General features: G+C 42.8%; 2 protein-coding genes across 10 annotated transcripts in view; both read left to right on the plus strand.

Moving 5' to 3' along the window:
* Nucleotides 1-14,248, plus strand: part of eml1 (EMAP like 1) — a 41,780-nt gene extending 27,532 nt beyond the window's left edge. For 4 of the 8 annotated variants that reach the window (XM_086182044.1, XM_086182041.1, XM_086182046.1 and 1 more), the window contains 22 exons: nucleotides 38-170; nucleotides 1,262-1,306; nucleotides 2,100-2,228; nucleotides 2,378-2,406; nucleotides 3,960-3,986; nucleotides 6,523-6,652; nucleotides 7,195-7,344; nucleotides 7,992-8,061; nucleotides 8,278-8,385; nucleotides 8,479-8,574; nucleotides 8,715-8,849; nucleotides 8,947-9,046; nucleotides 9,404-9,555; nucleotides 9,978-10,103; nucleotides 10,209-10,340; nucleotides 10,589-10,656; nucleotides 10,860-10,948; nucleotides 11,122-11,219; nucleotides 11,419-11,506; nucleotides 12,578-12,673; nucleotides 12,755-12,885; nucleotides 12,973-14,248. In XM_086182044.1, coding sequence (XP_086038170.1) covers nucleotides 38-170; nucleotides 1,262-1,306; nucleotides 2,100-2,228; nucleotides 2,378-2,406; nucleotides 3,960-3,986; nucleotides 6,523-6,652; nucleotides 7,195-7,344; nucleotides 7,992-8,061; nucleotides 8,278-8,385; nucleotides 8,479-8,574; nucleotides 8,715-8,849; nucleotides 8,947-9,046; nucleotides 9,404-9,555; nucleotides 9,978-10,103; nucleotides 10,209-10,340; nucleotides 10,589-10,656; nucleotides 10,860-10,948; nucleotides 11,122-11,219; nucleotides 11,419-11,506; nucleotides 12,578-12,673; nucleotides 12,755-12,885; nucleotides 12,973-13,098 — 2,258 coding nt within the window. In that variant the 3' untranslated portion in view covers nucleotides 13,099-14,248. The remainder of the gene's footprint in view (nucleotides 1-37; nucleotides 171-1,261; nucleotides 1,307-2,099; nucleotides 2,229-2,377; nucleotides 2,407-3,959; nucleotides 3,987-6,522; nucleotides 6,653-7,194; nucleotides 7,345-7,991; nucleotides 8,062-8,277; nucleotides 8,386-8,478; nucleotides 8,575-8,714; nucleotides 8,850-8,946; nucleotides 9,047-9,403; nucleotides 9,556-9,977; nucleotides 10,104-10,208; nucleotides 10,341-10,588; nucleotides 10,657-10,859; nucleotides 10,949-11,121; nucleotides 11,220-11,418; nucleotides 11,507-12,577; nucleotides 12,674-12,754; nucleotides 12,886-12,972) is intronic. The other 4 variants (XM_086182045.1, XM_086182047.1, XM_086182042.1 and 1 more) reach the window with 3 other exon arrangements.
* Nucleotides 14,249-15,321: 1,073 nt separating this feature from the next.
* evla (Enah/Vasp-like a) overlaps nucleotides 15,322-23,965 on the plus strand; it is a 34,580-nt gene continuing 25,936 nt past the window's right edge. The window contains exon 1 of one of the 2 annotated variants that reach the window (XM_086182356.1): nucleotides 15,322-15,752. In XM_086182356.1, coding sequence (XP_086038482.1) covers nucleotides 15,748-15,752 — 5 coding nt within the window. In that variant the 5' untranslated portion in view covers nucleotides 15,322-15,747. Of the gene's footprint in view, nucleotides 15,753-20,329; nucleotides 20,591-23,965 lie in introns of those variants that run through there. The other variant, XM_086182355.1, reaches the window with a different exon arrangement.

Raw genomic sequence — 23,965 nt, forward strand, 5'->3', positions numbered from 1 at the left:
GACTCAACTCGTTCTGCCGTTGTCATTTATCTTCCAGCCAGGCCAATGATCGCCACCCTGCCGTTACGGCCCACCGTAAATAACGGGACCGTCCTACCAAAGAAAGGCACTCTCCCCTCCCCTTCTGGATCTGGATCGAGGAAGGACACCAGTACACCAGCCAATAAGAGGTTCGGAAAGTAAAAGAACCCACTGACACTCAGTAATGATAGAAAGTAATTACTTTTGGAGGGAAAAGCAATCTGCTTTTATTGTTTTTGTGCCCCTGAAACATCATTATGATTGTAAATTTTTATTTTGGTCACACTTACTTGACACTAAAGGAACATGCCCTCAATTAAAATACAGGTCAGTCACTGTTTTTATTTTATGAAAATGGCCTTTTCTGTGTTAAACATAGAAACATTACTACATATATAACCGCCCTCTCCCGTCTCTGGATGACATCATCGTAATCAGATGGCTCTCAGACCACAGTGGGGAGCAGCTGCGGTCCAAGCACATGTTAACACTCTGGTGGTAATAGTTCCTTACTTTTACTTCATTTTATTACTGCTGTGACTCAACGGTGGATGAGATTTTTAATGCTCGCTGACTTTCACCTTGAAATTTGATAGAAGACTACAGTAAAGACATACGGGTATTTTGCAGACCGAAATAGAGCCAGTGTGAGGAGAAGAATGTGTATGTTTTCTATATGTTTAATTCCTTTTTCTATTGGTGAAATACTGATACATTTATTTAAATATTGGACCATAAGTGATCCAATAACATACGCTGAATAAAAAGAAAAAGGAAAAAAAGAAACTGGCCCATTTTGTATCCATTTGGTTCCACATTAGTGTTTCCCAAGACTGTACGATTAGAGATTATGTTTTTAGCAATTGCGCTTATTCTAACACAATGCCATCACTACTGCTGGTACAGTAAGTTGTTTCATGAGCACTGTCTTAAATTCAGTAAATTCAGTAAATATTAATAGTAGGGAATTTTTACCGTCATGGAGTCAAGATTTTTGTTTCCTTGTTTCTGTGCAATTTTTACTGACATCATCCTGGCTTTAAACTGTAGCCTTCATCTCACAAGCCTCACCTAGATGAGACGGGAGTTATTAGTTGTCTCTATGCTTTACTTCTGCACTCTCTGTTTTCTGTCTTTTCCATTTTTCCTGTCCCATGTGTCCTCTCTCTGATTACACATTCTTTCCAAATGTGATGTTATATCCTGTTTGTGTCCTGTCCTCCTACACTGTGATGTCCAGTCTGTCTCTGTTGCGCCCTTCCAGAATTCTCTATCTACCCCTCAGGTGAGAGTATCACCATGTTATATTCCTGGTCACGATATAACGTCATCTTCACGTCACGGCTACTGTGAACCCATAACTGATCCGTAATGCTTCATCTTTTATTTTCCATTCACCATTTGTTTGACTTTCCCAGTTTGTTGTGTGAATCATGGCGCTGCGTTTGCTGTCTGTATATGAGATTAGTCTAAACTGCACGTTGATCACAATCCAATCAGTGTTGGCGAGCACACAGCAGCCTTCCCCAATGCCCTATGGCCCAATTACTATCATTCCTCGTGGGATAACACAGCAAACAACAGTTTCTCTCTTTTAGTGAACAAACGCTCACACAGCCACTCCAGAAGGGATAACGGCCAACAGCCAGTTTTAGGATTTGAATAGAATTTTCTCCCATAGGGTGGATTAGGTGACTCAATATACTGGCCGGTGGGTTGCTGATGGAGCCTTTTCATTGTTTTCAATAGGCCGGCTGTCTGCAGCCCCCCCACCACTACCAATATGCAGATCCGAACAGGTCCGTGTTGGTACTGTAGTTGAAGCCATCGCAGTGGTGTAAACAAGTGTGAAGAAATAAAAAAAATTTTAAAAAATCGATTATTCTCAGGCTGGGGTGCAGTTTTTATGTATTACATCATAGAAATATAGATTCCATACTAATACAAATCTGAGCCTTAGTGTGAAATAAAAAAATCCCTGAGTATTATTTAAGGTTGTTCCTTGAACATTTTCCTAAAAAAAACAAAGTCAGGCACTTGTATAACCTTGTCTCTGTCCATGTCCCATCTTCCCACAGTACCGTGAGGAGAGCCAACTCAAACGAACACGTGGGCACTCTCACACGGAAGGATTCAGGCGACTCCAAGGGCAACCGAACCCGCGCCGGATCTACAGGGAGCAACTCAAGTGGCAAAAGAAGTGACAGGTAACACATGCTGGTGACAGATGGAGCTCTGGATGGATCATTTAACCCCTTTTTCAAGTCCAAAACAAAAAACAAAAAACAGAAGAGATGCTGTAGATCTGGAGGTCAGCACTGATTGACAGCTGTCTGTTTACCTATTCACTTTACAGCAAACAGAGGGATCCAGTGTTCAATGCAGGTAAGAACTGTTGTAGAACCGTTGGTAGAGTTGCTGTGACACCATCTCCTCATGAGAGCACACACTACTGCTTAGTGTTTACGAAAGAATGTCAAATTATATTATTATATTATATTATTTTATTTGCCTATTTATTTTCCAAATTTATACAAAAATCATATTAATGCCTTCAGCTGAGAGGCTGAACTGAGAGGACTATTTGATGTGAAAACATTGGATCTTGAAAGAGGAACCCACACACCAAGGCAGAATTCTTTATTCAAACTGTTCACAGCCAAGGAAGTGAAGATGCTGCCTTAGTGTGCAGGTTCTCATTTTAAGTCCGTTTAAAGTCAAGTTCTGCTCGAGACCCATCCCTCCCTGTCAACGTGTGTAATCAACATTTTATTCCTCTCATCATCCAGTAACCAGCCTGCTTCATCCATTACTACATCTTCACAACGACATTTTCATTCATCTTTTCTTTTTAACAGCTGTTTTTTTTTTAATGTTGAAGTCTTATAATTGTAGCCAATCGTCTAGAAACGGATGTGATATTTGAAAGCTGTTTCATACAAAAGAGAAAAAAAATGAATAAATCACTGGCTGAGCCACCTATTGAGTTGAGTTTATACTGTTTGCACAAGAAAAGTGATAGTGTGAGGATTTATCTTTAAATAACAGATGGAAACCAATAGAAAGCAGACAGCGGTGTTGAATATTAAATGAGATGAGTATTGATCAGACTTTCCATCTCTAGCAGGCTATCGATTTGACTATCAATTGAACTGCTCTTTTTTAATTCACTTTACTCACCGAACTCTGGATCCTGTAGTTCTGGCAGCATCCTGACAGAGCAAACGTCCACTCTTGTCACAAGCACAAAGGTGGCTCTGAATAAATCACAATAGGTATTTCTTTTGTAACTCCACACTCACATTGAGCCGGATACAATTAGGCACACCAACAAGAATGAAATTTTCTGCCTTAACCTTAATAAAAATGACCTGTGTTTATTTAACTTTGTAGAAGAGACTAGCAATATGATGCACATAAAGAACAGATAATGTAGGTGAATTGCTCTTGCAGTCAGGATCCTCGCTAAGATATTACTTGTAAAAGCCTTTATTTCATTTTTCAGATGGCTTTTATCCATGTAATAAGCTTGCAGTTAGCAAGACGGTGTGCCACATTTTTGAGGATACTTAATATATCTGAAGAAAATAATGGCTGAGAGTTTTGTGCAGGTGATGGTACACAATAATTCAAGTTCAAAAGGTTTAATGAGCTTTCGTTTGCTTTCATATAATAAAGGATAGAGTTACATGTACCTGTTCAGCTATAACAAAGATGAAAAAAGCAATTCTGAAAAGCTGATGCGTAGAAAAAGAGGGTGGGACACCTCCTCTCAAATGAGAACTGATTCCTTCATTCATGTAGCGCATTAAAGACAGAAGCTCTGTTCGTCAACACCAGGAAACACAAGGTGCACTCATATAATGACAGACCAGGAAGTGAGGAAGCCATGACACCCCTCACCTGGTGCTTGTGTCTCTCTCTGTGACCTTTACAAGGGATGCGACGTGTGACCCACTGCAAAGGTAGGCTCCCCCCTCCCCTGATGCCCCCGAGCCTTCACTGCTCTCTGGACACTGCATTTGTTTTGTTTTGTGTGCGGTGTTCAGATGCAAATGATAAAACTCTGAAGGCAAAATTTAAAATCATATCTTGGATGCTCATGAGTCTTCTCAGTGCAATGACCAGAGGGCTGTCAGGACGGGAGCAGGAGTGGGTTAATAAAGTGTGTGTATGTGTGTGTGAAGCTAGCTCTCCCTTTATTGTTCTGAGACTGAATTAACTAACACACACACGCAGATATCCTAACCAAGATGGAGAGCTATGTCACAGTGTGATTGCCATGGTTGCAGTTCACTTGTGTGCCCCACTTAAACACTTGGAGTGCGGATGAAGCTGCTGCTTTTACCAGCCGAGTGTCTGTTTGCCACGCTTTCGTTCATAGGCATTAGACTCTGTCACCATAGTAACAACACAAAGAGATCTTACCCTTGCTTCCGTGCAGTTGCTTTGAGTTTCCTCTGTTCCGTGATTCCTCGTCGCTGTTCAGAGCAGATAGATTTGCCTCTGTGCTTATTATCTGAATATTTGCATTACAAAACAAACTCTCTTCTTTTGGGTCGTTCCTATTGAGGTCTGTTTGATTTTTCTGCTTGTAGTTTTCTCACACGGCCTGGACTGGCATCTGTTTGTGTGTCGTAGTCTCATTCAGCTTAGAGTTCACAAAGCTGCCAGGAGTTTTAAAAAGAGTGTTGTAAAAGCTCTTTCATTACAGATATACTGATGTTTACCCAGTCTTGTTGCAGAACATTTGATTCCCTAAAGACGCACTCATCCAGACCAGCAGTTCCCAAAGTGGGGGTTGAGACCCCTTTGCAGGTTGCGAGACACAGACGGGGAGGATTTCAAGTTGATGACCTAAAATCAAAAAAGATTCAAATATTATTGGAAGGTGTTGATTGTTTCTTAAGGTAAAAATAGCGCTTTCAACCAATGCCATTAGTTAATGTCGTCTTATTTGCTGATAGGGCGGTGACAGTCAAAGGTCGATATCACCTAATAATTATATAACACCAATAGTTTGGTTCCATTATCTCTTTCCCGTTCCATTACTTATCCGGCAACCCCTTGATTTATCTCCGGGCTTTTCACTGGAGTCTCAACCCTCAGAATGGAAACTACGAATGAAACAAAAATGAAACGAAAACATAATAGTATTGAAATATTGATACGATTTTTGATGCCAACAAGGAACATGCTTTGTGTTTTATACAGTTTTAGAAGTCACCCCCCATTACTTTTGTTGATAGTTAACATGTTGTAACTCGTCTTATAATGAGAGAAACCGCTGTTTCTTTTGTCTAACTTATTTTACCAACTTCCTCCATCCTTCACATCTCTTGCTCCTTTTGCGCCTTGTTTGTCCCTGTCGGCCCCCTCCAACCTCCACCACCCTTCTCCATCATGGGCTCCGTATTCTCTCCTCTTCCCTTCCATCTGCAATAGTCACAGTACAGATTTACCTCAGCCGCTCTACCAAACGGACAGGGACCAGCGGCAGCCCTGCAGCTTCAGCTGTAACGGCACGTTCAGCTGCCAACCGCCCTCAAACCCCACAGAGCAGCAAGGCCAACGCGGCCAGAAAGAGCGCTGCTGCCAAGGTGCCGCCAGTCAGAAAGACCCCCAGCTTTAGTGTCCAGTTGAGGAAGTCAGGGAGTCTGTCAACACACTCTCCCCTTGACACACCCAGTTACCGCAGCCCCGTCAAGTCCCCCAGCCAGTACTTCCAGATCTGTTACTAGTTCAGATCATCTGGGATGTACAGAATAGGAACTCATTTTGCACATTTCTTTTTTTTACACTGGGAATTATCATATGCCCATTTGTAGCCAGATAGACAAACTCATAATAAAAAATAACATTTGACATCAGATCATTAAAACCACCTCGTGATCGCAGAGGAGATACACAAGGTTTATCTGCTAATAGGGGTTTCCTCTGAAAGAAAAAAAGCACGCACACACACGTTTGTCGACATTAATGTGTCATTTTGTTTGTTTTGTTTCCCTTAATGTTTTCAGCATGATTTGTGTAGGATTTCTCATTATTCTCCTTTCCGAGCTTGAATTTGTTCTTTTTCTTTGTTCGTTTGTTTGTTTTTCATTACAATTCCATCTGCTCTTGTCTGCATTTTATGTCAGTTAACCTCCTGCTGTGAGCTGAATATTTATGAGTTGTGAAAGTTTTTAACCAAATGTTTGCAGTTGATTTCTTTTCGTTGCTCTGTGTTGTCATGAGATTGTGTTGGAAACGACTAATAAAGTCAGTTAAAAAGGTCACGTGTTTGCAGCTTTATATCTTTCAAGAACACTCATGATCACATCCTATCACTCCATGACTCCATTATTCTCTAATCCTGTCACATGTCATTCTCATCACAGTAAAATGTGATGCCTCTGTCTTGTCAGGGCTTCTTGCATACTGCCATAGATCAGAGAGCAACATCTGAATGTTGTTCCACCAGTGCATTACCTCACTGATTGTCTCTGTTGCTTCTTCTAGACGAAGGTTATGTGAAAATGTATTTGAAGGGTCGACCCATCACCATGTACATGCCCAAAGACCAAGTGGACAGCTACTGCCTGGAGGCCAGATCTGACCTGCCTGCCAACAAACTCAAACTGGACTGGGTGTATCCTTTTTTGTTTTTTAAGAGACAGAGCTTTAAAAAACACACACACACACAAAAAAAATTCAGTCCCAACTCTGATTTTGGAAAAATTCTGTACAGTAATCCAGAATGGTGTGTGTCGTCTAGGAGCCTCTGATTGTGTCGTCTGCTCTCCCTGCTTGTCAGAACAGATCTGTTCATTTTCGCTGCGAGTCTCTGCTGGCTGCAGTCGCATCATCGCTCTGCAGCCTGAAGTCTGGAATAACCTGCCCTCAGCTGGCGTGCTGAAGCTCCACTACTTAAAATTTTTTGCATCATTTGTATGTTTCTCTTTCCCTTATGCAACGTCTTGTCTAGTGTAACAAGAAGCCAGAGGGGAATAGCTATGAGAGGAAAAGAGAAAGATTAAATCTGTGTTCAAAACACTTGTGAATGGATACTTTATAAAAGAAAAGATTATTAAAAGAGATTAAAAACATGATTTAGTACAAATAGATTCACTCTATCTTCCCTTCATTGATATTTCTTTTGCTGTTTTCACCCTTGACCTCCATCATGCTCAGTTACGGTTACCGCGGCCGAGACTGTCGCTCTAATCTTTATCTTTTACCCACCGGAGAGACGGTGTATTTCATCGCCTCAGTGGTCGTCTTGTTCAATGTGGATGAGCAGCTGCAGAGACACTACACTGGACACACAGATGACATCAAATGGTAAGGGAACATTAGTAGACGCACGCACACACACACACACACACACACACACACACACACACACTGCTTTCATCATCAGCCGCAGCACATATCACATCTGTCATCTGCCTTTCATCTCTTGGCTCAAGAGTGTCTTTGCATCATGTTTTCTTCTCATAATTAGTGCATACACACACACACACACATTATCACTGTCTACTTGAGCAGAATAAGTGTCATTAGTGAAGTTCGAAGAAGTGTTTGTGATAGCATGTAAAAGTGGGATTGTAGGAACGTGTGCAGCGTGTCGTGATTCTGCTGTTCCACCAGGGGGGTTAATCAAAGTCCAAGTGATTCATCAACAGTTTGGATCCTAGATCAAAGGATGGATCACAGACTTTGAAGACGGTGATACAGTGCTAGGGTTTTATGCCGCCTGAGTGTTGCTGCACAGCCGCACCTCAAAGGGGATGAATTCATCTTAAACTGTTTCATTTCCTCCATGCTTTAATTCAGACAGCATTTATTCACACAGGGTTCTTGTCTTTAAATTTGCGCTCCTTCGTGTCATGAAAGCACCTTTTTTCAAATTGTTCTCTTTTTTTTAAGTTAATAGGCTTTTTTTCTTTTTTTTCTCGAAACTGTTTCTTTGTCTTTCTCTTCCCCAGCCTGGCAGTCCACCCTGATAAGATCACCATAGCAACCGGGCAGGTGGCTGGCACCTCTTCAGATGGAAAAGTAAGAGAGGGCTACATGATTATTTTTATCCCTTTGCATCATTAAATATAAATCATGTTAGGAAACCATTTTTTTCTATTTTCTTTATGAAATGATGTTCAAATAATCCTGCGAAATAAAAAAGATGAGAATTGAAATAGATTCCTTGTCTTGGATTATTCTTCTTCGTTGGTTTTATTTTATCTCATTCCTTCCCCTGGTGTTTCTTGAAAACAGCTGGCTCCTCATGTTCGTGTGTGGGACTCAGTCAGCCTCAACACCCTCCATGTCCTGGGTGCAGGATTTTTTGACAGAGCCTTGGTCTGCTTGGCTTTCTCCAAGTCGGTAAGAAAGCGTCACTATTAACAAGTCATCTGAAGCCAAACTGACATGAAGTAAACAAGTCTGTTTCTGTTTGGTTTGGTTTGTTTATGATAGAATGGCGGAAACACACTGTGTGTGGTAGACGACTCCAACGATCACGTCCTCTCTGTCTGGGACTGGCAGCGTGAGGACAGACTGGCGGAGGTCAAGGTGTGTGTGTGTGTGTGTGTGTGTGTGTGTGTGTGTGTGTGTGTGTGTGTGTGCGTGCGTGCATGCGCTGTGTTTTTCTTATGTGTTTTAAATGAGCAAATGAAGATCGCTGTCCTCCTACTTCCTGCGTTTTTGTTTAGTGCTCCAACGAGTCAGTGTTTGCTGCAGACTTCCACCCAACAGACAGCAACGTCGTCGTGACCTGCGGCAAGTCCCATCTCTATTTCTGGAACCTAGAGAAAGGCATGCTGGTCAAGAAACAAGGACTGTTTGAGGTAAAACATCACAACTCAACTCAAGTTTGATTTGGAGGCATCAAAGAAACAATGAATGAAAAAAAGATACAAATATGTTATTTTTACTTTCCAACAGAAACAGGAGAAGCCCAAGTTTGTGTTGTGTGTGACTTTTGCTGAAAATGGAGATGCCATCACTGGAGACTCAAGCGGGAACATTCTGGTGTGGGGAAAAGGTATTTTACAGTTTTGACGTGACACATTCACACTAAAACAAAGAACTTGAGTGTTTTATTTTGTTTCTGTGAACCCATTTGTGGTGTGAAACTCAAAGATGTCTCACTCTGCTGAAGCTGTCAGGAGATCCGGGGTCAGAGCAGGGTCATACTGAAGATAGAAAAGAGCAAACATTTAGAGGAGGAGCTGCACTTCTCAGTTTCCCTCTTGACAATCTCTCAAAGCTCCCGATTAATCTATCGATCCCTCTGTCTGTCTTTCTGTCTGCCATCAATTAATCTGGCCTTGTTGATCCCTATGTCTGACCTTCTGGGACTGAACTCTCTCATCCATCTTATCCCGTCTCTGTCACGCAGGTACAAATCGAATAAGCCACGTCATCCAAGGAGCTCACGAGGGCAGCATCTTTACTCTGTGCATGCTGAGGAATGGGACGCTGGTGTCTGGAGGTAAAGACCGCCGACTCATCTCCTGGGACAGCAGCTACCAGCAGATCCAGACAGTGGAGGTGAGAAGAAGACTGCTGCTCTCAAAAAGCAGGCAAAATCAAGGCCAATTTTCGTAAAAGAATCAGATGACACAGGCCAGACATTTTATGGGTTTTTAATGCTCAGCTGTGGGGCTCCGCGGCTTGATGAGGATCTGATTATCACCAAGTTCTGTTCATATATTTTCATAAAATATTAAATAGCATATTCACTTCCTTTTGAAGTAATCTGGGCTGCTTATATTAGCCAGGAACTGCACTCTTGCCCGAGGAGAAATACAGAATACTGCACCGTATCATAAATATAAAAAAGGTTTTGCTCGCAGTGAAATTCATGGAAAGGTGCGAAGGATGGCTCACTTGTGCACTGCATTATGCAGTAAAAAGCTGATGTGTAGGCGAGGAGATGGTTTACAAATTCATAATCTTGTTTTTCTTTACAGGTTCCAGAGTTGTTTGGTCCCATCAGGACTGTAGCAGAGGGCAGAGGGGAGACTGTTCTCATCGGGACCACCAAAAACTTTGTTTTGCAAGGCAGTTTGGATGGAGAATTCATGTCTATTACACAGGTAGCCACGACTTCTTACTCAGTCCTGCATTTCTGCGGATGAAGAATGACAAGAAATGAAAGAAATGAAAATGTCCTCTCCTCTCCTCGCCTCTCCTCTCGTCAGGGTCATACTGATGAATTGTGGGGTCTGGCCGTCCATCCCTCCAAGCCTCAGTTCCTTACCTGTGGCTACGACAGGCAGGTCTGCCTCTGGGACTCCAGTTCCCATCAGCTCATCTGGAGTAAGAACATGGAGGTAAGTGTGGTCAATACTGCCCCCTGGGGTCATTCACCAGAATTACCCAAATCATGATGAATCAGCCAGTATTTTGTCAGCTTGCACATCAAGACAGAAGGAGCTCTAATAGAAGTTATTGAAATTTACATACAATATAATACTGTCATTTTTCACATCAGTTTTGCATGAACTGATTTAATCATAAACCTTTCCCTTTTTGTTATATATTTTTACTTTGAATATCTTATTTCTCCTGTTTCTATCAGGATGCTGCCCAGTCAGCAGGCTTCCACCCATCTGGAGCTGTGGTTGCCATAGGAACCCAGACTGGCAGGTAGGGAAAACCCATCACCAAAAAAGGACTTAGTTGCTGTTTGACCTTGAATGGGATACCGTGTTCACCAGACTGCAACTGTCACAACCTTATTTTAAAAATATTGTTATTACTCTGGGAGAGCTTGAGAATGAAAACTGCACACGGCACATTTGAATTTGAGACAGACGTTAAAGGGATGATGAGACAGTTTGCCCCTGCAGGTGGCTGGTACTGGACACTGACTCCAAGGATTTAGTCACGGTGCACACAGACGGGAATGAGCAGCTTTCAGTTATGAGCTTTGGACCAGGTATGTTGTTGGCTGCTCACAGGCGTTAACGTGTCTCTGTTTCCTCTGTTTATCAGGATTTTTACTGCTCAGCAACAGAATACTTTAAAAACATCTTTATCGTGATATCTCCTGACCAGTGACATACATTTTCTTCTTTCCCACCAATAATCTTGTCTTCTTAACATCTCCAGATGGGAACTTCCTGGCTATCGGATCCCATGACAACTACATTTATATCTACGCTGTGGCAGAAAACGGGAGGAAGTACAGCCGAGTGGGGAAGTGTTCGGTGAGCTCCTGTATTTAGAATTCCCTCTCATCGGGGGCTCCTTTATTTTTAGTTCCCCTCTCTGGGGTCTATGTTTGGGTCTGCTCTCTCTACACGTACTGTGTTGATAACAAGACGAGTCTTTCTGTGCAGCCTCTATATTCACCTGGAAGTGTCTTATTGTGTCTGCTCTGGAAAACTCTGTTGGATCTTTTCTCAGGGTCACTCTAGTTTCATCACCCACCTGGACTGGTCAGTGGACTCTCAGTACCTGGTATCAAATTCAGGAGACTATGAGATACTGTACTGTAAGTACATCCCAGTGTGTCGTCCTCTTACGGGCTCTGTTATAAAGAGAGTTCACGGTTGTGTAACTGTACAACATTTCTTTAGTTACCGGGCATTACTGTAAACACAAGGAGCTTCATTCACTAACTGCTTTATGCACAAAAGCATTCTTACGCACTACAGGATATCTTTGAACTCTCCATCTAGTCTCTCAGACAGGAAGACATCTGTTGAGTATCTCCTGTAACTGTCAATCAATCAGGCATAAAAAGATGTACATGTTACAAGAGCTACACGATAGATGTCAGGAGCAAGGAGTGACAAATACTCATCAGGCTTTGCTTCCTGCCTGTGAGACTAAAATGAAAATCCTACGGTTTATAAAAGCAAATGAGTGTTTGGAAATGTATGGATAATTATTTTATTTAATTTTTTCTGTTTTATGTATTTAACTGTTATTTAACCGGGTTGATTAAGAGTCACATTTTCACAAGAGAGCTGGTCAAGACAGCCAGAGGCAAACACACAACGTTACAGACAGAGGGACTGAGGGAGACAAAACACAATCCACAGCGATGGCATTTTTATAAAGGAGAGACATACTTTCTGGTGAAAACCTAAATCGCTGAAAAGCGTGTTTACTCTTCGACTAACAGCATTCAAGGATGTGAACATTTTTCAGGTTGGCATTTGTTGACTGAGTTGACATGAACTTGTTTTGATGTGGAGCAACTATGCAAACCCGCCCATGGCTGCCTCTACCTTGAAGAGCTGATGCAACATCCATGTCTTATTTATTGATTTTGAAAGCATGTTCAATGAAAAGTATAGCAACAGGAAGTAATTTTGCATAAAAACCCCAAAGTCCAAGCAAGTTAAGGTTCCTGTTTCATGGTTATGTTTACAGAAGCCGACAAATTAAAGTTTGCGTGGAGTTTGTCAACTCTATCATGGTTTAAGAGGGATGCCATCGTTTTATTAACGTGTTTTAAGTCTCAATTCAAATCCAAAAGAGAGCGATGAATTTGTAGAGGTTTACCGGAGTGCTGAGTGAAGGTGTGCTACGATGTGTGAATCATGTGTTTTTGCAGGGATCCCATCGGTGTGTAAACAGGTGGTGAGTGTGGAGACCACCAGAGATATAGAGTGGGCCACACACACCTGCACTCTGGGCTTCCAGGTATTTGGTAAGTGTGTTAATGCTCTTGATTCCTTGTGTGTCCTTTGAAGAGGACGCACGGATGTTAACGCTGCCCTCTGTTCCTCAGGCATGTGGTCGGACGGCTCCGATGGCACCGATATCAACGCTGTGTGCAGGTCCGGTGACAAGAGCCTCCTCGTTACCGGGGACGACTTTGGGAAGGTTCACCTCTTCTCTTACCCGTGTTCCCAGTTCAGGGTGAGAATCTGCTGGAGAAAAATGTATCGATGCAGCTTTGATGAAACAGAATCACAAGAAAGTTTTTTGTTTATGTGTTTGTTTCAGGCTCCCAGCCATGTTTACGGTGGCCACAGCAGTCATGTGACCAACGTGACCTTCCTGCATTATGACAGCTACCTGGTGTCAACCGGAGGGAAGGACATGAGCGTGATGCAGTGGAGGATAGTCTAAGCAGGCGGACAGACACAGATACTGTCGACTTCCTTCAGCTGCTGCTGATGAGGCGAACTCAACTGCACTAAACTGAACCGAACCAAATTAACTCGAATGCTTAAAAAAAAACAATTGAACTGAATAATGAATTGACAGAAGAGGAACCTCCGTCTCCCGGTTTCCTTCCTGATCTACTCTGATCCCAAATGAGAAGAACTGTCGGAGGTGTAATAAGCTTGAAAATCCTGAATATTTCTCCCTTTTTGTCATTCGCACTACATGTAAAGAAACTCTCTCTCTCGCTCTCTCTCTCTCTCTCTCGCTCTCTCCCTCGCTTTCTCTCTATCTATCTATCTATCTATCTATCTCAGCCTGCTCACCAATGATACGAGCCAAAACAAATCAAACGGATCAAATCCAACAAAACAGAACCAAAGGCTCTGACTTTCTAGTTTGGCTTTCACTCTTCTTGAATTGTGCACACTCCTGCCACAGATAATGAACTGAAGACGGTTGTCGTTGGGTTTTTGTTTTTGTTTTTATCCCTCTGCATATCATCCAGCTGGAAATTCAAGAGCATCGGAACAACAACAACAAGAAGAAAAAGAAACTGTGTATGGACAGAAAGAACAAAGTGTGTTTTTTTAATCATTAAACTCTATTTTATTTTGTATTTAACCACTCAGGAAAGCACTAGCAAAGCAGGACTCTTTCCTGTTACGAACACTAACATATCAGAAGAAGAAGAAGCCCTTAACACATCTCGCTAAAATACTCAGAGCAACCTTTATCGGTCTGTTTCTGTATCATAACTTGAAGTTGAAGGCATGTTTGGATGAGATACAGCAGGTTGAACACGATGGATGGGCGGGAGAGGTCCTGTCAGAGGTACTGACGTGATATTTTTAAAATGATCTAGGCTGATGACAAATTGCTGTCTGGATTAGGATATTTTTCACTTTTTTTTCCAAGCATGTCCCAAGTGTTTTTGTGCTTCCAGTCTTTAAAAAAAAGACACATTTTCTAATATTTATTGAGTCAAATCCTTTGCAATTGCAGTTTCTTTGAGTTTTCTTTCCTATGATAAATTCCTGTTTAACTCCAAATGTGTAAATACACGGAGAGGCTTTTGAGGACAATATGGGTGAATATAAAGTATTTGAAACAGTTTCAGATTTTTTTTTTTGTTGAAAGAGTTGTCATGTGTTTATTTTACCCTATTTAGCTTTGATTTGCGAGAGGAATCCAAACATTATAGCACTTCCTGTTTCCCTGAACCAATATTGTCTGCTCTCAACCTTCAGAGCAGTGTACCAGTCAGGTCTACTGTGAGGTCTACATTAGAGGTTAACAACAAGCTGAGATCACACACACACACACACACACACACACACACACACACACACGTGCATAAAACAGGGTAACCCTAACTCTAATGAAGGATGTGACTGTGTTGTTTTGAGAGTTTACCACAAAAACTCTGAAATGAATGGAAAGTTGTTGATCCTGGTACTTTTACTGACCCCTTTTTCTTGATCAATACTTTTCTCAATATTAGATTAAAACCCATTTAAAAAAAAAAAGAAACTTGAAATACAAATTACATTATAAATGCTTTGATCGTGCTCCTTCCCTGTCTTCATGCCTTAAAAATAGTTTCATAACAAGAAGAAGTGGTTTAATTTTAAATTTTTGGACTTTACTTTTATGTCTCAGCATCAAGGGATTTTGCCACTCAGATCAGTTGCACGGCAAAAAAATACCATGAATTGGAGATTTACTTCTGTAACTGTGATAATGAATGATACGACCCCACAATTACAGTGATGATAATTAATGGGAATCAAAAATAAAACTACAGTAAACGATATTGCATCTTTGATACTTGATAGTTCTTGAAAAGTCAAAACTTTAGCAGTGAAACAATTTATCTTCCCATGATTGGCTGCACTGCAAATACCACTAAACGTTGCATATTTGCCTTAAAATAAATGCAACAGTCCTATGACCTCATGTCATATTTCAACCCTCCTTTTTTCTGTTTTGGAAGTGTTCAAATCATTTCCAGGTGTCACATTTAAATTAAAGTGCATTTATATGGTTTTAATACTTTTATTCTTCAATGAGAACTGTGATATAGTCATAAAAATACATCACATCTTACAGTATATTGCATTAAAAATCCTGCTGTTGGGCCGGTGTGGGCGTCACTCCCTGCATGTGCGCGTCTTCCCCACAGGAGGGCAGCATTGAGCCGGGTCGGCGTTCCTTCTCTTCCTCCGCACGCCGCATTAGCATTTTCCCCCAAAATCTCTCCACCTCACCACAACACTCCGAATGGGAAGGAAATATGGACTGAAGGAGGCGGCGGCCGACACCCACAGTTCCCCGTCCTGTACCGAGTGTGAACCCCGAGTGAACATGGATATAAGGAGCCGCAGCGGCGCGGGTGGAGAGCAGAGACAAGGGAGCACAAAGCGGATGGGAGAGGAGGCTCGCGTCGCCGCTTAGCGCCTCTACAACACGATCAGCCTTTTATAGTCCAACATTAACGGCGCAAGGTGGGCTCATTGTTGCCTTGCAGACTGTATATTCAGAGATAATAGCGGACTCGTATCAACCAGCCTCATCAGCACCATCATCTCCGGTTGAACAAGGGTCGGGATCATGAGGTAAGCGGCGGCTGGCTAGCACCATGCGCTCCGTTTGACGCGTCATGACAGATGCGCACTCACCCTCTCCTCCTCCAGTGTCCATTTATACAGCTATCTCACAAGAATACGCCACAAAATGAAGAATTACATCATGTATGACCTTTTGTGGCTTTATCTGTCTTATTATTTGAAACAGTCGCGGTGGGGAGGGGGGGCCGGGGCCCACCCACCCACCGGGCCTCTGCTCCGTCCTTTACATTCCTCATAAACAAGCGAATCATGCACATCAAGTCTGTCGGTTACACCCCCCCCCCTCTCTTTTTAGTAGCCTTCTATTGTCAACGCCGGACCCCGCCCCATTGTATTGAATGCAGGGTTTAAATCCTGTTGTCATGGTGACGACAGCATCATGTATTTCTGCACAAAAGCAATAAGATGCACCAGGTGGAATAAAATTGCTGTGAATGGCTGCAGGGGGGAGATAGCTGAGGTGAGGGGTGTGTGTAGCCATTGCAAGAGGAGGGAGGGGGGCAGAGTGTTTATTCTGGTGGTTGCCAGGCAGGTTATCAGCCCCCCCCCCCCTTCACACACGTGCGCGCACACACACACACACACACACACACACACACAAGCCTATATCATGACTGATCTGCACATGCATCTCCAGCTTCCACTGTGTGTGTGTGTGTGTGTGTGTGTGTGTGTGTGTGTGTGTGTGTGTGTGTGTGTTTGTCTGCTCCTGAGCCTATGGATGGTATTTTCAGCCTGCTTATGTTTAGCGTACAAAATGAAGTGGGGCCCCAAATCTTCTCCAGCAGCAGCAGCAGCAGAGTCTCGGTTCTATTTATGACACGACCCTTTTATATTTCCCTCCTGCCTGTAGTTTGACTCCTCCTTGTCTCCGTAGCTGCACCATTCTGTTTTATGGCTTCAGATTTACTCTGACAGCCCTCCACAGATACATTGCACTGTGTCTGCTTACATTGTTGTGTGTGTGTGTGTGTGTGTGTGTGTGTGTGTGTGTGTGTGTGTGTGTGTGTGTGCTATCTAAGTTTGTATTTGTATCCTTTCAGAGAGGAAATACAGAGAGAGAGAGAGAGAGAGAGGGGAAGGAATGAAGAGCCCATAGAAGCACTCTCACTGGATATTTTAGTGTTTTCATTCCATGTCCTGATCTAAATGATGCACAAGCTTCCTATAACCAAACCCCAGTAGCTGAACTCTCTCAGACAGTAAACATGCAGGATTCATATCTTTAGCCCACTTGGATGAACAGGCTGTTTCCTCTCCTTTTTTTCTGCAAAGCTGTGTGTTTCCTGTGTGGATTTTTTTTTTTTTTTTTTTTTTTTTTGCCAGAGGCCAGATCTGCTCTTTGACTCAAGCCCAAAAGGGGAAGTCTTAAATCTCCACAAAGCAACAACAAGGTGACCAGGCTTGTCTTTAGCCTCAAGACAAAAAAAAAAGAAAGATTTGAGTCAATGAGATCATTTGTTCAGCATCACTGCAGCCATTGTAGCATTTCTGCAAGTGTCCATGCATGTGTGTGTGTGTGTGTGTGTGTGAGAGAGAGAGAGAGAGTTATTTTTAGAGTGGTTTTATTATGCCATGGTAATTCTTTGTTCTTGTCGGTGCGGCTGCTGTCGTTTTGTTTTTTTTTTAATATGATTGAGGGAGAGGAACAGTGCGATAGGGCAGTCAGCGAGGCGTTCGCTCTTCGCTGTTAACGCGGGAGCGTTTCTTTCTGTTGTGGTGACTCATGGTAGGAAAGGTAGAATGAAGGACTGCAGCCAGCGGGAGGTGAAACGCTGAGTTATCGTAGTGCTTGAGCTCTACATGAGGCAGCTTTACCTCAAAAACATTTCATTGACAGCTCCAATATTAGTTCAGCTTCTTTATTTGTCCCTCTCCTATTACATATTTAGCATACTTTGGAGTAAAATATTCTTCTCCACAGCCAACAGTAACATTCAGGAGATGCCATAAAAAGAAAGACGCTGACAGGAAGACAAAGGTCCGGCAACATACTGTATATTAACAGACACGCAAAACCACCTCTTGTCTGCTTTCAATTCAGAAGTAAATCCTATTTTTATCCACAAAATTATATAATATTTGATATTGTTCAGTTAAGGAGCTGTAACTCAAACTGTTCATCCATTTTCTTCTGCTTATTCCTGTTAAGGGTCGCGGGGGGGCTGGAGCCTGTCCCAGCGGCTACGGGCTAGAGGCAGGGTTCACCCTGGACAGGTCACCAGTCCATCTCAGGACCAACACATAGAGACAGACAACCATTCACCCTCACAGTCACACCTACAGTCAATTTAGAGTATCAATCAGCTTCGTCCTCTCTTGATGTCTTTGGACTGTGGGAGGAAGCTGGAGTACCAGAGAGAACCCACACAGGAACAGGGAGAACATGGAGACTCCACACAGAAAGTTCCTGTGCCCTCGGAACCTTCTTGTTGTGAGGCGACAGTGCTGACCACTGCACCACTGTGCCGCCTCATAACTCAAACCATACAAATGAAATAGTTGAGAGTATTACAGAATGTAAGAAGCAATCTGATTAAAGATTAACCTGATTACACATTTGAGCAGGCGTCGCTGTACTTGTGCATTTGGTTGTTTGACGGGCAGCTAGCTAGTTTCCCCAAACACCAGGATGTACACTTCTTTGCCATCCTCACTGCAAAAAGACAAAAGAACAGATACCTTTCTCTCCTCTGTGCACGCAGTAAGAAGCTGAAACTGTCTGTTCACTAGTTAGCATCGCACAATGAATGGAAGCGAATGGGAAGCGCTAGCCTACCTCCATCAGAAGTCGTCACATTGTTAATGATCTTGGTTAACCCAGAGGTCGTCATCCTCATCCTCCTCACATGCTAACTGCTAACTAGCAGTCCTCCCTCCTGGTCTTGTCTTTCGTACACATCTCTTCCCACTGTAATCTTTTTCAAACATGCATCATGCGGGCTTTGTGCTGCTGGAGATTTAATGATGAATCTGCCTCATTTGTCCTCAATGGGGGGGTCAACAGGGTTTTTCCAGATGACCCCCCCCCCCCCCATCGCTTACTGTGGGAAGCATTTGCAGCTTTCATCCTGCATGTCTGTAAATGCAGCATGTGGATGACACCAAGTCAGGCTTAAGTCAGGCTTTACAGTCCATTCACTTCCTGTGGAGCCCTCCCCTCCATGATCTCCCACCTGTCTGCAAAGCTCCTCTTCTCCCTTTGTTTTCAGGTTTTGCATCGCTTTCTTTAAAAACTGAACTTTTCAAACAGATTTCAGTCAGGCCCCGGATGGTGTGCTAGCAAAAACAAGCTAACGGGCTATAAGTGAGCTAAATAACAATCTGCAGCTTTTTCCTATGTGTTCAGCCCATCCAGGTGTCAACAAACAGACCAAATTAGCCTCCAGACCCAGCTATGCAGCAGCCGCTCAGGACGGTACCTGCATTTACAACTGGTTTTGTCTGATAGCCAATATTTACTGATGTTGATTTTAGCTGGATTTAAAGTTTATGATTTTCACATTTTGTATGTACTGAAAATCACATGGAAACATTGTGAATTTGAAGAAAGCGCAAAAAAAAAATGCATGATCAAACTATTTAGAAAAGCCTCTGAATAATGTGCTTATTGTTGCCTCCTCCTAAATAAATTGGACCACTTTAGCTATATATTAAACCGACCTTCATCTGGAGACACTGATGACATGTTGATAACATTGTGCATCCTTACAGGGCTTTCTGTCACTTCTCAGGGTTATATTGACTGTATTATAAGAAGATTATGGAAATGAGGCTGGATTCTAAATTAATATCATGTGTCCTGTGGCTCTGACTGCTCATATTTTCTAGAGTGGTTTCTTTTTACCAAGTACTTAATTTGAATGCAACCTCCTTTTGCGCATGTAAAACACACACACACGCACACACACACACGCACACACACACACACACACACACACACACACACTGTTTTGTAAAGGAAACCAGTTTATTTTGTGTCTGGGGCTCTTTTAGATCCAGTTCCATGTTTCTTACTATATTTTCTAAACCCTCCAATCCTCTTAATCTTGTGGTGGACTGGATCGCTCTTTGTGTGTGTGTGTGTGTGTGTGTGTGTGTGTGTGCTTCCCCACACCTCAGCTCGCTGTGGCAAAGAAGCTTAATAGTTTAAAGTTTGCTTGAGACAGATGGACCAGCGATGACGATGAAAGGAAACGTTTCATGAGATGAATGCAAGCGTGTGTTCAGCGGGAGTGACGCCGCTTCTACTTCCTTCCGTGGCGTTAATTTGTCATTAAAGGAAGGTTATGGCGGATTTTTGACCGTAAAAATCCACTTAGTGTTGAATCTATTTCAAGCTTTTTGAATGCTCTTCTCAATAGAAAAAGTGGGGGAGGTGTGTATAATCACTCCAGATATAATTTCCATCCAGTGGAAGTGATTCCTTGGAGGTTGAAAGATGGCACTCCAATCCTCTGAGCGGAGCGAGGTGACTGGTCCACACAGGTCACATGTTCTATCTCGCTCGCTCTCTCTCTCTCTCTCTCTCACTTGCATTCTCTTACTCTGTTAGAACACTCCTCATCACCCTCGTTCACTACTTCCCTCCTACTCTCTCTCTGTCTCAAGCTTCTGTTCGTACATTTTTCAACCCTTATTTAATTTATATTTTTAAGAGGATGTGAATAGTTCCCGCGAGCATCCGACAGCATGTTTACTGCTCTCTCCTCTCAGGTTAACACTTCCCCCTCCCCTTCATAATCCCCCCTTTATACCTCCCTTCATCCTTTGCTTGAGGACTGGACTGTCTCCTTCAGCGACATGTATTCCCTGGATGATTTCGGGTAGGACATACAAGATTCCTCTTCTTCTTGTCTCTTAGTCACTCTTTTAGTTTGTGTGGTTTGTGTGAGCAAAAAGAAAAAAAGGGAAATTGGCTTTGGAGTTTGTTTTTATTGGCAGCCAAATGAATCTCGGAACAGCATTTTATCTGCAGGGAAACCTTTGTTTCTCCTTCTCCTTCTCTGTCTCCCCTCAATCTCCACACGCCGTTTCGACTGCAACCGTTGGAGAGAAAGCGAGAACAAACAGGGGAGAGGAAAAAATCTCAGATTTTTCGCCAGTCTGCCTCCTTTGCCTTCTCCTTCTCCTTCTTCTTCTTTCCAGCCCCTCTGACTGTGTTTTCTCTCCAGCCAGCTGTTTGCAGAGAACCAGGATTGGTTGCCCTCAGCTATATTTTCATTGGTTCAGTCTTTTCCTGGGAAGATGAAGGAATGAGTTTCTTGCGGTCTGTCAGTGTGTGTCCGCTCAGCTGCTCTCGCTCGCTCACAGGATTGATCCCCTTCTGCATTGAATGCATGCGTGTGTGTGTGAGAGAGCGAGAGAGAGGCAGGAAGAACGGGATAGAGAGCGCTAATCTCAGAATGGCTGAATGAGTGGGACTATCAAAAGCCAGATGATTGGGGGTTAGAAGGGTCCCACTGTAATATGGCCTTGGCAGATTACAGCGGGCATGGTGATTTATTGAAGCTCAAATACAGATGTGTGGCGGGAGAGAGAGATAACATCCAGGCGTGCATGGCAGTAATCTACTATAATCTACTGTACATCAGTGAAAACCTGTCACATGACTTGTATATGAAGGACTGCTCACATTGGACGCGCTCATTCAGATCATCTGACACACAAATGTGTCACAGCATAATGTTTGTTATTCTCCAAATCTGTCATCCAATTAAGAAAATGACCAAATAATAGGGAATCCCTTTCTCCTGAGCTGTTTTTTTTTGGGGGGGGGGGGTCATATTTTTATATTTCTTTTCGTACGTATCGTTTTGGTTTTTCTTTTAGGGAAGAGGGTTAGGGCCACATATGGAATTTTTCTTTGGAAGAAAAATCAAATATTTGAATTCTGGAGTTTTAAAGTCAGAATTCAAATATTTATTTTTGTTTTCCAAAAGAACAACTTATGGTTGACATGTGGCCATAATCTTTGTTTTCCATGCTTTTTGTCCATTTCCTTTTGTTTACAAAGCATTTCCCTTAAGGATCAGGATTAGGATGAGGGCCTGCGGAGCGCTGAGGAAGGTGGGTGGGTGTTGGGGGGGTCTTGGTGATACAGTGGGGGCCCCCATCCATATTGCCCATGACAATCAGCCTGAGGGTCAATTGGCATCAGTTTATGATAAATAAATGATGTCATTATTGGGGTCAGTATGCTGACTTTATCCTTCCTTGCCAAAGATTTGCTACCTTAAAATAATTGACCTGTCAATCAATTCAGCCTCGTTTTAGAAAGTGAGACGCTCAAAATTACCGAGACAAAACGTCATGATTTGATATTTTATATGAAATATGTCAGAACAACGAGCGCTGTGATGGACGGAAGACAAATCGTGCTTGAAAGACTGTAACTTTAGTGTAAATCGGAGAAAATGTACCTGCAACACAAGTTACTGCGTCCCGTACTGCGTCTGACAACACGTCTCACACTCGTCTGCGTTAGAAGTGAAGTATTGGTACACGCTTGTCAGACTTCTGCATTCTTGTACATTAAGTGCTGTAAAAAGAAGTAAAATAATATTTTATTGCAAAAAGAAGTGAGGTAGAAGTTTATGTCCTTTTGTATGTCGGTTTCTTTGTGTTTTGCATTTGTTTGAACCACTTCTGATTCACTCTTTTTTTAAAAAAGATTCACAACTTCAGTACCTAAACTTTGTCTATAAATAGTGACACCATCATATAACAGAAGAAGTCTGTTCTTGTTCCAGGATGAGACAAACCACCCCCCTGGGGCAAGTTTAGCGGTTACTTGTCGTCATGTTCTCAGTCTTTGTGAACATGCCCCCCCCCCCCGTAGATCCGGCTTGTCAGCATTTACCCAGCCTGTCACAGAAATGTCCTGTGGTCCAGCTGAACCACAGCCACAGATGAGCCAGCAACATTCAGCTGGGCGTTACTGTGAGTCCATCCGTCCATCCATTTTCTAAAGGTTAAGGGTCACGGGGGTGCTGGAGCCTATCCCAGCTGGCATTGGGTGAGAGGCTGGGTTCACCCTGGATGGGTCGCAAGTCCATCGCAGGGCCATCAGGAGCAATTAGGGGTTCAGTATCTTGCTCAACTAAGCTTGGACGTGGTCACCAGGTTGCTAGACGGCCACGCTACCTATGAGCCACGCCGCCCCTCGTTACTGTGAGCCCAAGAAAACAAACCACTGTTGACTGGCACCTCTGCTCACATCGCTGTCATCTACGTCCCCCCTGTTGTACAGTACAAGCGGCGTTTTACTGCGCCGGGCTGTCCAGTTACCCCCCTTGGTGGTGTGTGTTTCTGTGTCGTGTGTGTTGTTTAGTGTCACCACAGCATGGGAGATCTAAGGGGCTGTCTTGGGACTTGTGTGTGTGTGTGTGTGTGTGTGTGTGTGTGTGTGTGTGTGGGGAGACGTGTGGTGTGTACTTATTTCTGTTACATATATACAGGAAGTATTCAGAGATGTAGATATTTAACAGTTCTGATGATGATATTCCTGCAGGTTGTTACTTTCTTTACCTTTTTTTTCCTACATTATTGACACTAGGCAGGTTACCCAGCATTGCCCAGGAAAGATGAATCATTTCATTTCCAATTTCTTCTCTTTTTTTTCTCCCCAAAAACCAACAGTTTGATAGTGTTTCAAGTTACTCAAATTCGGTGCTCTTCTGGAGTTTATTGTCCCGTCCCGGGTCTGGGAGTCGCTCATAGAGATAAACACATACCAAACACACATTTCTAACAGGACTCATTTTTTCTAAACCTAAGAATAACCAGTTTAGTCAGCACAGCATGTTCAGTGCAGGACTCATCAGGACCATGCTAAGATGGTGAAGGTGTCTGTGTAGTTTGCATACTCACATTCATCAGTTACTTCTAAATTCCAAAGTACAGCAGAGGCAAGGAAATTAAATTAGTTTGTAGGTATTTTGTCATAATGCCACTGTTTTTTCAACCTTTATTTAGTCAGGCAAATGTCTCTGAGAGTAATTTTCTCTTCTGTAGAAACGCCTCAATCACAGTTACACATTCCCTGCAGCTACTGAGCAGCTCCAGAGTAGCAGTTGGAGTTAAGGGCACTGTTAAGTTTAAGGGCCTGTTAAGGGTCTTGCTTAAGGGCTCCTCTGTGACAATGGGGTGGTTAGGGCTGCGTTCTGACTTTCCGACCCACATTTATGCCTGTCGGTCCT

This window comes from Aulostomus chinensis, chromosome 17 (genome assembly GCF_037954235.1).
Source record: "Aulostomus chinensis isolate RoL2024-O1b breed Wild chromosome 17, RoL_Achi_v1.0, whole genome shotgun sequence".
NCBI lineage: Eukaryota > Metazoa > Chordata > Actinopteri > Syngnathiformes > Aulostomidae > Aulostomus > Aulostomus chinensis.